The sequence below is a fragment of the Palaemon carinicauda genome, chromosome 1 (genome assembly GCF_036898095.1).
Source record: "Palaemon carinicauda isolate YSFRI2023 chromosome 1, ASM3689809v2, whole genome shotgun sequence".
Taxonomy (NCBI): Eukaryota; Metazoa; Arthropoda; class Malacostraca; order Decapoda; family Palaemonidae; genus Palaemon; species Palaemon carinicauda.
This window is the reverse complement of record NC_090725.1, coordinates 155,822,786-155,835,041: the sequence shown is the minus strand read 5'-3', so window position 1 is coordinate 155,835,041 and position 12,256 is coordinate 155,822,786. Positions and strand designations below refer to the sequence as shown.

At 34.8% G+C, this 12,256-nt stretch overlaps 1 protein-coding gene across 2 annotated transcripts; it reads right to left on the bottom strand.

Moving 5' to 3' along the window:
- Nucleotides 1–1,811: 1,811 nt before the first annotated feature.
- On the bottom strand, nucleotides 1,812–6,652 carry LOC137652494 (acidic mammalian chitinase-like). Of its 2 annotated transcripts, none has more exons than XM_068385949.1 (8): nucleotides 6,495–6,652; nucleotides 5,344–5,489; nucleotides 4,685–4,828; nucleotides 4,273–4,404; nucleotides 3,815–4,066; nucleotides 2,960–3,145; nucleotides 2,583–2,714; nucleotides 1,812–2,278 (listed from the first exon to the last, which is right to left on the bottom strand). In XM_068385949.1, exons 1-8 carry the CDS (start codon nucleotides 6,538–6,540, stop codon nucleotides 2,147–2,149), a joined length of 1,170 nt encoding a protein of 389 aa, XP_068242050.1. In that variant the 5' UTR covers nucleotides 6,541–6,652; the 3' UTR covers nucleotides 1,812–2,146. The 2 variants fall into 2 exon arrangements, with proteins under 2 accessions (XP_068242050.1, XP_068242041.1); XM_068385940.1 differs by having other exon boundaries at nucleotides 5,344–5,537; nucleotides 6,495–6,555.
- Between the last annotated feature and the right edge of the window lie 5,604 nt (nucleotides 6,653–12,256).

Here is a 12,256-nt window from a genome sequence, read left to right as displayed (position 1 = left end):
CCTTTTGATATCCATCCACCACGGTCCTCGTCATCTGTCAAATGAGGTCATAGGCTGTTCATGGGTATGCCTAAGCTTTCAAGATGTTGCTGCCCAACTGCATCTGGTAACATCTGGATAAGAGAAGGACACAAATTGGTTTTGATATCTTAGAGGCAGTACAAGAAAAATATCCCTTTTGAGTCTTGGTGAAATTTTAGGATAAGCTCTATTGCTTGAAGATCCATTTTGGCAACTATCCTTTTCCCTGCAACTCATATCAATGTGTCCGGTATGGTGACAACTTTGACATCAGATTTTGGTGGCAGGACATTTAACTGTTTTGGATCAATGACCAAGAGGAATATTGTTTTGTAGGAACTACAGCCTACAAGAAGTCATCTTTTTTCCCTGTAACACATTGAAGTGTCCAAAATGGCAACAGATTTGACACTTGACTTTTCTGGTAGGTCATTTGACTGCTTTGGACCAATGAAAAAGATGAGCAGTTCTTGTAGGTACTGCTGGCAGTAGGGCACGAAGAGGGACCACAACAAAGACCATAGTACTGTCGTAAAGAAGCTGAGTTATAATTAATGGGTGTGGGGTAGGCTGCACTACTTGAGGTGCAATAATGGCACTACCATCCTACGGGACGCAGGAGAGAACGATATAATATCTATATAGATGCACAGAATTGTGCATAAATGTATACTGAATAAAAAACCTGGGAGCAATTGTGTTATCTGGCATTTATAATCTCTTTTATGTTCCCAAAATACCTAAATTGCGAAGTGTTTTGGCTGCTTATCTGAGCTTATCTGTGGGACAATGTATCAAACTAAATGGACCTCGCTTGATTTTTAATAATTTCGAGCACCGATCTCCCAATTTACGACAGCCAGAAGATTGAATTAGTTCTGTCAGATTCCTGAATAATTGCCATACAGGCAAAGATGATGGCTGAAGCCCTGACTAAGCTTGTTCCTGCGGCTTTCGGTTTCTTAAGAAATTCCTAGTCTTAGCTTATTGATATGAAAAGTAAGAAGTCTCTCTAACTTTTCTATAACTTTTTTAAATTTCTTCCAAACAACTTTTGGTGACCTTATCACCATTATGTAAACAATCTCATTGAGCGATGTCTCGGTCTCATTTGAGTCTTATTTTTAGAGATAAATTTTGGAGTTAATTTGCTGCCCTAGTAACTTATTCATAAGAAGTTTTCTTAAGAAAATTTCTTTGATCCAGTACATGTTCATAAATCACAGTGGCCTACAACCAATAGGTAAAGCATTTCAAGACAGAAATTAGGAAACTTAATGATTTGTTTCATGTGTTTTTTTTAAACGAGAGGCATATCCTGTTAATCATATTTCATGCTTGTTGCTATCTCCTTAGAGAACTATGTTTAACAGCTTTACTTGATCGGCACGTGTAGTAAGCTGGATATAATTTATCGTGCTTTGCATGATATACAATCGTCTCTTTGCGTCATTTGACATGTATTTTATTATATTGTATACACAATATAATAAAAAAAGCAAAGTTTTTTCTATCCATGTTGTCAGAGAAAGTTATTCTCTTTCAGTTTTGAATTATATTGAGATCTGGTTTGCAGTCATTTGATAATTGCAGTTATGTTTAAAATTGACACTCAATTAGGATTGTGGTAATGTGACTTTTATGTAAAATATTGTTCATGAAAAATTTATGAAGATCTTTTGGCCATAACACTGATTGATTAATTGCACATGGAAATATATGTGGTTATTACAAGTGTAGATTTCGTTTTATAATCTTTGGTCCACATTAAAAAAATAAAACAGAAAAACTCTGGAAGACTCGCAATAGCGGTTAGTCAAGTTTATTATCAACCAAAATCTCAAATTTATAAACATTACTTTATACAATACTCTCCTTCTTAATAATCCTCCCAGAGCCTTGATAAGTACCTTTTTTGTTTATAGTTGAACATCAGTTTTAGATTTTTTCCTAAATTAATTAATATTTCATATCAGTGGGAGGTTTGTAAAATATCCGTAACTCGTTTATAATAATTTAAGTGTTTTATTTTTTCTTTTAACTAGAGAGGATGAAGGCTCGGTAACATCGCGCTCCTAATGCACCGCATTCCTCCACAGCTTGGTTGATTCTTCTTCTTAAGAAATTAGTTGCCAAGAGTTGCCTTGATCTTGTGGAGGAGGGGGAATGGGCTTCCGTGACAGGTGCCGTGGAAGTCGTCTGTCTCCACACTCCAGACCATCGCTCCAGCAATTCCTTGATCCAGTGTGTATTGAGCCTACAGAAGACGATGAAATTATTTTACTCTTAGCATATTAAAAGGGTTGCTATTAATGAAATGCCTCTACATTGTCCGATGCCAGTAATACTGGGTTGAAAGAATATCTAGTAGATATATCAAAAGTAGTAAAGAATTAGCAGTATCAGTATGATATTGAAAGAATCTGTGAGGTAAAAGAGGAAATTGAGATAAAAAACAAAATGATAAGTAGTATTATATCCTCAAATAAAGCGAAAGCTTGATTATGTAAGGACATTGTTCATTTCACAAACAAACAATTTGCATATAATAGTAGGCCTACCTTGACTCCAACAGAATCAACGTCTTCATAACCAACCCAGAAGTTGTTGTTAGGAATGTAGTAGGCATAAGGTTCGTTCAAGGCTGGATCATGAACAACTGTCCATGGCTCCTTTGCCTGGAACTCACAAATCTGAAATTTATTAGCAAATTTATGTAATTGCTCATTTCACAGGATTTGGGGCTGGCAGAAAGCTACATTGATTAATCAACAGCACATCAATGCAAATCATGAATTCTTAAAATGTTCATTATGATATGCACCGTGACGGCCCAAGTAGCCAATGAATAGTACAATATTAACAGCTAGATGAATCATCAAGAAAAAAGTAAGCTCGATTAAGATTCTTTGATAGATTCAGTACAGTGAAAACAGACCTCATTGTAACCCATGAATCCTGCCTCCCTAGTGTAAGGTCCAGCGCCGCCAGGTCCAGGAGCTTCAGCATAGATACCAGTGTCTTGGTCATTCTTCAATCTGAAGGTGCGACCATACAGAGGGATACCCATCACAAGTTTGTCCTTTGGCGCTCCCTTTTCAATCCAGTAATTGACAGCAAAGTCCTGAAAGCAAGGAAATTTCTGAGTACTAGCTCGAGATGAAGCGAGAAAGAAAAGAGCCAGTCTCGTGACTTGAGGGAAATTGTGTACTGGAAGCAAGGACGGGAAAGAAGAAAAAAAAGGAAAGAATAGTAGGACATACCCAAATGCTAGGTTTTGACATCTAAAGGCTTTTGTCTTTTAACTTCGCTAATACTACCTAGTAACATTAACAAAGTTGCAAAATTCATCTTTCTATCGAAAAAAAAAAGGAATCTTTTATAGATGCCTAAATAGCTCTTCCCAAGGCTTATAAATGTATTTCCTTAATCACTCTTAGTCAATATATGCATTCTGTTTATGATAAATGAACCTGCCTTGGATGTTTGCTATCTATGTCCTATGGAGACACATTAGGCCTGAACCAAAACAGTCTGTTGATGGATAATTTTTGTAGTTATCTAAATGTAGACCTAATTAAGTCAAACTCATTCCTTCATTTTTCAAAGACTTGTCTTAAAGTTCTATAAAGTAAGGAGAAACTTTTATTTTCAAAAAAGTAAAGGTTAAAACGTTTATTTCTTACGAGTATGTATCAATAAACATAATAAGTGTATGTTTTTAACTCCTAAAAGTTACATATTCCTCAAATATGGTCCTATCATTTTTCTTAGAGGTTTGTTGTTATCCTACCTGATTGAGATAGAGATTGTCTCCTGTGTCCTCAGGATGAGGGTAGAGAAGAGAGTGGTGGTGTGTATAAGGTTCCCAGCTTCCGTGCAGGTCGTAGGTCATGAGGTGAAGGATGTCGATGTATTTGGACAACTCGGGGATGTTGTAGGCTGGATCGATGGTGGCCTTGCCAGCAGACACTGCAGCTGTGAGGATCATGCCCTCGGCGTGAAGGGCTTCGTACAGCTCTTTCATCAGGCTGATGTAATTAACCTGTAAAACATATCTATTTATCATAGACGCCACAGATTCGTGTATGCTGGTTAAGGTTTTGTTCTATCTCTTTTTTACCTGTTCTGAAGTAAATGGATCATTGGGGCCTTTCCTTCACGTTTAGGTTTTGTCTCGAAGACATGGCAAAATGAAGAAAAAAAAGATTTTTTCTTTATTTTTTCTTTTTTTTCTTTTTGTAAACTTACGTAATCCTCTGGTTTTCCTCCTCTTTGCGTAGGGTATTCCCAATCCATGTCCAGACCATCGAAGTTATGCTCTTTAAGCAGCTTAATTGAAGAGTCGACGAAAGTCTTTCTCTTGGCGGGATCGGCTGCCATCTGAAGAATCCACAGAACATGTATGGTACGAAAGGTAAGAGTTATATACTCGTATTTTGTTTTGCGTTTACGTTTTCTGCCTTTAGAACGTCCCATAACATTTATTTCGTATTACAACATATCCATACTTATTTAGCAGACTAATTCTAATGAATAATTCATCTTCATCGAGAAACTAAATTCCCCAGTGGATCCAAAATGGCATAGTTACCGAGGCAAGATTACGGGGAGAAAAGCAAAAGATAACTGTAACTTATCAAAAGGACAACAAGAAACATACCTCAGAGTACTTTGTGGACCCTTCATTCCACCCACCAACACCTAAGGTGGTTTTAAGGTTGGGATTCTGCAGGGTCAGGTTGGTGAAACGATTGTAGCCGCATTTGCCGTAGTTTTCGCAAAGGTCATTGTAGGGATCCAACACCTGAGGGAGGGAGAAGGCGATGAGTTTTCTTCATAAATCTTTGGATAAATGTTTTGTCGATAATTACTCCTTTACGACATTCACGTTAAGCAAAAAACATAAGCACATAATTGAACAAATACTCTCTCTCTCTCTCTCTCTCTCTCTCTCTCTCTCTCTCTCTCTCTCTCTCTCTCTCTCTCTCTAAGTAATTAATGGCTATTTGCAATCATATATGAACAATGATGGGAGATTATGAAAATATCCCACAATTCTAAGAGATCGATTAGTATAAAAGAGAAGGAGAGAGAATTAAAAACCTATGGGAGTTTATGCCTCAGTTCTTTCAAACCTCTTTGTCCATAAACTTTTGATAACAAACGCACAGGTGTCTTTAAACAGACAAATAATTCAATTTTACCGATTCTTTTTTTTTTTTATCCTGTCTCATTTCCAAAATACTTATATGCATTACAAAGTCTCCATTGCATGAGATGAGAATAAACTAGAAGGTAGTTGGCGTTATGGACACATACCCTGATCTCATTGTTCCAGCCAAGTCCGGCGAAGGCGTAAACGAGATGAGTGCACAGATCGGGATCGTTGTCTTCTATGGTGAACTTGCCAGCATCAGGTCTGTACGTAGCCCACGAGCTGAAGTAACAGACCAAGTATTTCGCCTCTGGTGTGTGAGAAAAGGCACCGAAATAGGAAGCTATTAGATCTGAAACTTTGCCTCGCTGTCAGTTAATCTTATCAAAAGCAATTGTTTATATAATCACATATATATGTTTTATTTTCACCAGCAAAGTTATGTTTTGGGTTCGTTTGGTTTGTACATTAGCAGAACAGCACTAAGATTTTAGTGTGGTTTTGGACAACATTCTTATCAAAGGTACTCATTACTGGCAACAAAATGAAGAAGACTACTTATGGAAAAGAAATTGTAAGGGTTATGGGGATGAGGCACTTCCCTCAATCTTGGAGGAGGTTTGTCATCACATCAAAAGAAAGGAAATAGATAAATCAAGATGAGAAGCTTCCTCTTATGATGAAAAGAATACGGACTAGGGTGAGATATTCTCTTGGTAAAAGGTATTTCGAATTGACTGCATCCTTTCATGGGGTAATGTTCGGAATGCACCGAAAATAAAAGATTCAGTGTGGGCCTACTTAGCCACACGAGAATGCAACGAATATAATGTAGGCTACATGAATGGACTCAAAGTACCTCCACGAATAAGCCTCCAGATCTAAAATACGGAATAAATATTTTATGATTCTTTTAGGATTAATAAACCTTTGATTATACAAAGTGAAATTCAAAAGTTTAACTTCAAACCTAAAAGAAAAAAGTATCTATACTGGAAGGACTACAAATAGATCACAATGCCAATGATAAAAGTCCATTGATTACGAATAAAGACCATAAATATTTGGTTCATGATTGGTAGCTATTGAATGAATTCCTGTTATTAAAAGTCAATACAAGAGGCAAACGTTTTCATAAGACCGTTTTAATCAAAACTGTCAACGAAGCATCCTTTATTAAAAAAAAAACCTTTTTTATTGTAAATATATATTTTTTTAAACATATCTTCCACACTAAATACACAAGCTGTATGAAATCAATTAAGATATGATCATCTCCTCGTACCTGAAAAGGACTATGAGAGTTTGTACTTACCCACAAGGGAGAAAGCAACTAGCGAAAGCAACAGTAGTAATTTCATGGTGTATCGGGAGGAGACAAGCTGCTACCTGTGACGACCGAAAGAGAACTAAACCTTATAAAGCAATATAACGCCCACTAACATGGCCCACTTGCGTGAAAACTAGCTTTTTATGCTGCTATCACTTCTGTCTTCTCATTTTTTTATCGATATCACTTCAAAACACCGGTTGAATAGGGCCGCGTAGTTACAAGAAAACCTGTTCAGCATAAAATAAGGGGCTCTTTTCAGTTAAATTCTATATTTACATCTAAGATCTTGTTTAAATGTTTGGATGACTAAAAATGTTTCGTCTCTCGTCTATTGATACGGATTCATAAACACTAAGAATCTTCTTTGGCACCGATATGCCTTCATTAAGGAGTCGGTTTCTAATGCGCCCTCTAATACCATCAGGCAAGGTTTATAATTTAGCAGAGGGCGTTTAATAGAGTACTTATATAAAACAAGAGTAGCGCCAACATCAAATCGGGGTCCTATTTTGTCACCGACAGTCAAGCATATCTAGACCAATGTTCTCTCTCTCTCTCTCTCTCTCTCTCTCTCTCTCTCTCTCTCTCTCTCTCTCTCTCTCTCTCTCTCTCTCTCTCTCCTGAATAAAGTATAATAATGTATAATATGTCTATATTTGAGTAAGAGATTGTTATCATATTTAGAAATTTAAGCTTATAAGATTGTGTTACTTTATGGTTATTATTCTATGTTTCAGTAGAACTTCAGTTACCGTTCAAGTTGAAGAACATAACAGAGAGTTAATTGAGAAGTAAGAGAAACGCTGCAGGTGGAAAATGAATTTGCCTTTGATAGAATTGTCAAATATTTCACACCTTTTGTTTACCGAGTGCTTAATATGCTATGCATGGCTATTCCTATATGATTTTGCGTTTATTCAATATGAATTCGTGTTTTCTGCATCTGCATACTCTATTTATTACTATTATTCTTCATGCACTTATAGCCTAACTTCTACACAATAAATTTTCGTATCCTATATGCTACTGGAAGCAAAATTAGGCCCAGTACAATACTATGAGTACATGGCTGCATCTTTGTTGTTTCTTTGTCAATCGTCTTGAGTATCTTAATAACCCACTATAGGCCGAGTATAGCATTTCTAACCTCAGTATTGACCTCCAATGATAATTTTTGACTTCGCAAGAGCACTCTGAAAAGAATCAGTTTGAAAATAAACTGGTTAATGATAAACGATGACATATATATATATATATATATATATATATATATATATATATATATATATATATATACAGTATATAAATGCATATAAAGTGAAAATGGAATAAAGTAGTGGGCTTATATATCATTATCTACTAATCTTTATATCTTTACTATTATCTTCACATTTCACTAATTGTTAATATCTTCAGTGCAATTCTTTATTCCTTAGATTAAAGACGATATCAGTATATGATGCACACGGTATTAGAATAAATAAAATATTAAAATTGATAAAATGAATAGTGAAATTATTATTATTATTATTATCTTTATTATCATTATTAAATGCTAAGCTACAACCTTAGTGGGAAAAGCAGGATGCTATAAGCCCAGGGATCCCAACAAGGAAAATAGCCCAGTGAGTAAAGGAAACAAGGAAAATTGAATATTTCTAAGACCAGTAACAACGTTAAAATAAATATTTCCTATATAAACAATAAAAACTTCAACAAAACCAAAGGGAGAGAAACTAGATAGAACAGTGTGCCCGAGTGTACCCCCAAGTAAGAGAGCTCTAACCCAAGACAGTGAAAGACCATGGTACAGAGGCTATGACACTGCCCAAGACTAGAGAACAATGGTTTGATTTTGGAGTGTCCTTCTCCTAGAAGAGCTGCTTACCTTAGCTAAAGAGTCTCTTCTACCCTTACGAAGAGGAAAGTAGCCACTGAGCAATTACAGTGCAGTAGTTAACCCCTTAGGCGAAGAAGAATTGTTTGGTAATCTCAGTGTTGTCAAGTGTATGAGGACTGAGGAGAATCTGTAAAGACTAGACTAGACTATTCGGTGTATGTGTAGGCAAAGAGAAAGAACCGTAACCAGAGAGAAGGAACCATTGTAGTACTGTCTGTCCAGTCAAAGGACCCCATAACTCTCTAGCGGTAGTATCTCAACAGGCGGCTGGTGCCCTGGCCAACCTACTACATTGAAGATGATTAATATTGTTATATTCGAGGCATGTTGTAGGCATTGGAAGTAAGAGAATAGTAGCGAATAGTATTGACATAATTTTTTGAAAATGTGATATATAATCAAAATGTGATAAGAATGTGAAGATATGATATAGTATGTAGTGAATATATAATAGGCAACATTAGAGATGTGATATGTGTAGTGAATATAAGAAATAGTTTTGGGACTTGTGGATAGTGTTGAAATATGATGTATTGATATAATGTAACATAATCGTGAAGATAAAATATATCAGTGAACAGGTGATGTAGATTATGATATAGTATGAAAAATAATGGCAATCAAATGGGGGACATAAGGTTTCCATTTGGTTTTTATTATTATTATTATTATTATTATTATTATTATTATTATTATTATTATGATAATGATGATGATGATGATGATGATGATGATGATCTTTGAAATCAATATAGTCACGGTCGATTGATCAACCATTTTTGAAGAGTTTTAAATAAAATTAAAGTAATCGAACAGAATTGATTGATGCAAGAGTGATAGTGATTGATTAAGATTTTTTAATGTTTGTAGAAGAGGCTGTTAAGTACAGTATATAGCATCAGGAATATTTTTTGTTATGCTTAAGAAGAATGTTTAGTGAGACTAGGTTTTTAACATAACTATTGCAATGGAATCAAAATGTGAGCCAACCAGGTTGCACTAAATTAGCTATCATAGTTGCTTCAGTAGGACATATCACTCCAGTGATGAGTTATATATTTCATATTCAATAAATCAATCAATCTTTAGGAGTTAATCATTCTTATTACCCCTCTTCTAAATCAACAACTATTCAGTTTGCAATTTTAGTGGAACCCCTACATGGTTGGCAAAGGAAGTCAAGATATCTCAGGAGTGAGGCAGCTGTAACTTCTTTTGTGACGGGTATAGAATCTTCTGCTTGCCTATGACTCTCACTGTCCAACTTGTATATGGGGGACAAGAAAAAGTTTTTCTGATTCTTTGTCTTCAGCCTTTTTAAATGCATCATCTCATGGTTGGAAAGATGGTTTGGCTTGAACCATTCCAAAATGAAAGTAGAGTTGAAAGCGTCCCTTGAAAAGTAGTAGGTTTGAAACCTTCCATGTAAGGGATAAAATTGAAAACATCCATTAACAGGGGAAATAGTTGGCACTGCAAATTTCCATTGAAATGGGATTGCACTGAAACTAGCCAGGGACAAAAATAAAGTTAAGATATCCCTTAAAGAAAGGATGGTTTTAAACTTTCCCTAAACAAAAAATGTAGAGTTCTATACATCTATTGGAAAGAATAACCTTTTGGTTACATGTATATCAAAATTACATGTTTTATGTCATATGACCTGCGAAGAACGCTATTTTTACATAACATATGTTAATGTTAAGATTAAAACATTGTAATGATTTGTAACTCAAAGATATCGTTGTATTATAGAATTTTTTTTTTTGGGGGGGGGGATATTTCTCATAAGTTATTCTACACTGCCACTCGCAAGGCGTGCGTATTGAGAGATAATCCTTCAGGAATTTTCATGAACTTTATAGAAAACGGATCTAGGAGTCACATGTAAAGTACGAAACCGAGTTTAAGGAGAGAACTGAATCTTTTATCCAGAGTAAACATAACTCTTGTGGAGACATTTCAGTTACTCTTGGTATGACCAGGGATTTTGCACGTCATTTACAACTCTACAGTATTCAGAAGAAAAAGAATTGGAAGATCGAATATCATCAGAAGTTGTGTTTTTGTTTATCATCTTTTATATCTGAAAAAACAACCAGGAAAATCCTTTAAAATTCAGAGCCGAGTTTTGTCATCATCTGTCTCTCACTTCAGAGACTTATAAAACAGAGGCCTACATCACCATACGATTTTTTGAAAATCATTATTAAAACTGGTGAACTGTGAGACTTTTGTGAATCTTGTGAGGTATTGTAGATACTTATATTTAGTCTTAAATATAGTTGTTGTTAATATTTTCTGGCTATTATTTTCTTTCACTGTTACATTTTTGCTATTTTCTTTCCCAAATCCTTTATCCGGGGAATAAGACATTAAAGTAGATTTTACTTATTTTGAGTTGTTTAATAGCCATGGAGACTTTAGATTAAAGACCTCCTTTGTAATAGCTGACGGTAACATAATTGGGGACAGGGGCGGACTTAGGGCAGGCCTTTAGGACAAATGTCCCAAGCCCCCACATTTAGGGGGCCCCAACATTAAGCCTCCAACTCCATTAAAGGTTAAAACTAAGGATAATTATAAATCTAAAATTGTAACAAGTAAATTAAGTTTGAACACGTATTCTCCAAGAGGGAAAAAATAATTACTTAGACTCCCCTACTCAATGGTATAATTGTTAACTTACAACGCCCCCCCCCCCCCCCCCCCTCCCATCTTAACCGCTATAATCGTTGGTTTCCGCAAAGTCTAAAGATCTTGATCTCCCAAAACACCTCGATCCATTAATTTCGAATCGGTTTTCATATTTAATACTCGTCGATTGTTTTGCTTGTCTAAAAATCCGGTTCACTCTTATCTACTTATTTATGTTTTTCCATCATATCATTAACAAAGTCTAGTGCAGAACACAGAGTTTATTTTACAAAACAAAATGTGTTTATTATGGGATCGGAATAAGAGATGTTAACTTATTTATTACTGATCTTTGCAACTTACTGAAATTGGAAAGAAACAGGACTGGCTTTGAAGCTTACAATGAAGTGCATTTTCATAAATTAGGCTACCTTTTATTTCTTAACTTAACCTATAAGTCTATCACTAATTAACGAGTATTAATATAAGTAACATTAGGTTAGGTTTGGTAATACAAGGATATGACATACTTTACATACAGGAAAATCAATTTTTTTTTCGAGTTATCCATGGGGTTGATCTTATACTTGTCAGACAAAGATGTCTTTGAAATTGGCTTATTTTCCTTATCATTTCCGTTATTTCCTTTAACTTATTTTGTCATGTTATCTACTTAAGGTTGTTATATGCAACCTATATGTCATATGGTAGTCTTGTATAGTGACGAAAACAGCTTTTTTTCTGCTAAATAAAATTATTATTATTATTATTATTATTATTATTATTATTATTATTATTATTATTATTATTATTATTATTATTATTATCATTATTATTAGCTAATCTACATCCCTAGTTGGTAAAGCAGGATGCTATAAGCTCAAGGGCTCCAATAAGGAAAAAATAGCAGTTAGGAAAGGAAACAAGGAAATAAATAAACTACGCGAGAATTAATGAACAATTAAAATTATTATTATTATTATTATTATTATCATTATTATTATTATTATTATTATTATTATTATTATTCAAGCTACAACCCTAGTTGGAAAAGCAAGTTACTATAAGCCCAAGAGCTCAAACAGGGAAAAATAGCCCAGCGAGGAAAGGAAATAAGGAAAAAAATAAACGATATAGGAAGTATTGCAAAATTCAAATAAAATATTCTGAAAACATTAACAACGTTAAAACAGATATGCCATACATT

Bases quoted from the DNA above. Each gene is read 5' to 3' on its own strand.
- LOC137652494 (XM_068385940.1), bottom strand. From the start codon at position 6,540: ATGAAATTACTACTGTTGCTTTCGCTAGTTGCTTTCTCCCTTGTGG. The intron at 5,538-6,494 runs GTAAGTACAAAC...AGCGAGGCAAAG, and splicing joins AGTTGCTTTCTCCCTTGTGG to TTTCAGATCTAATAGCTTCC. The intron at 4,829-5,343 runs GTATGTGTCCAT...TCCCTCCCTCAG, and splicing joins GCTGGAACAATGAGATCAGG to GTGTTGGATCCCTACAATGA.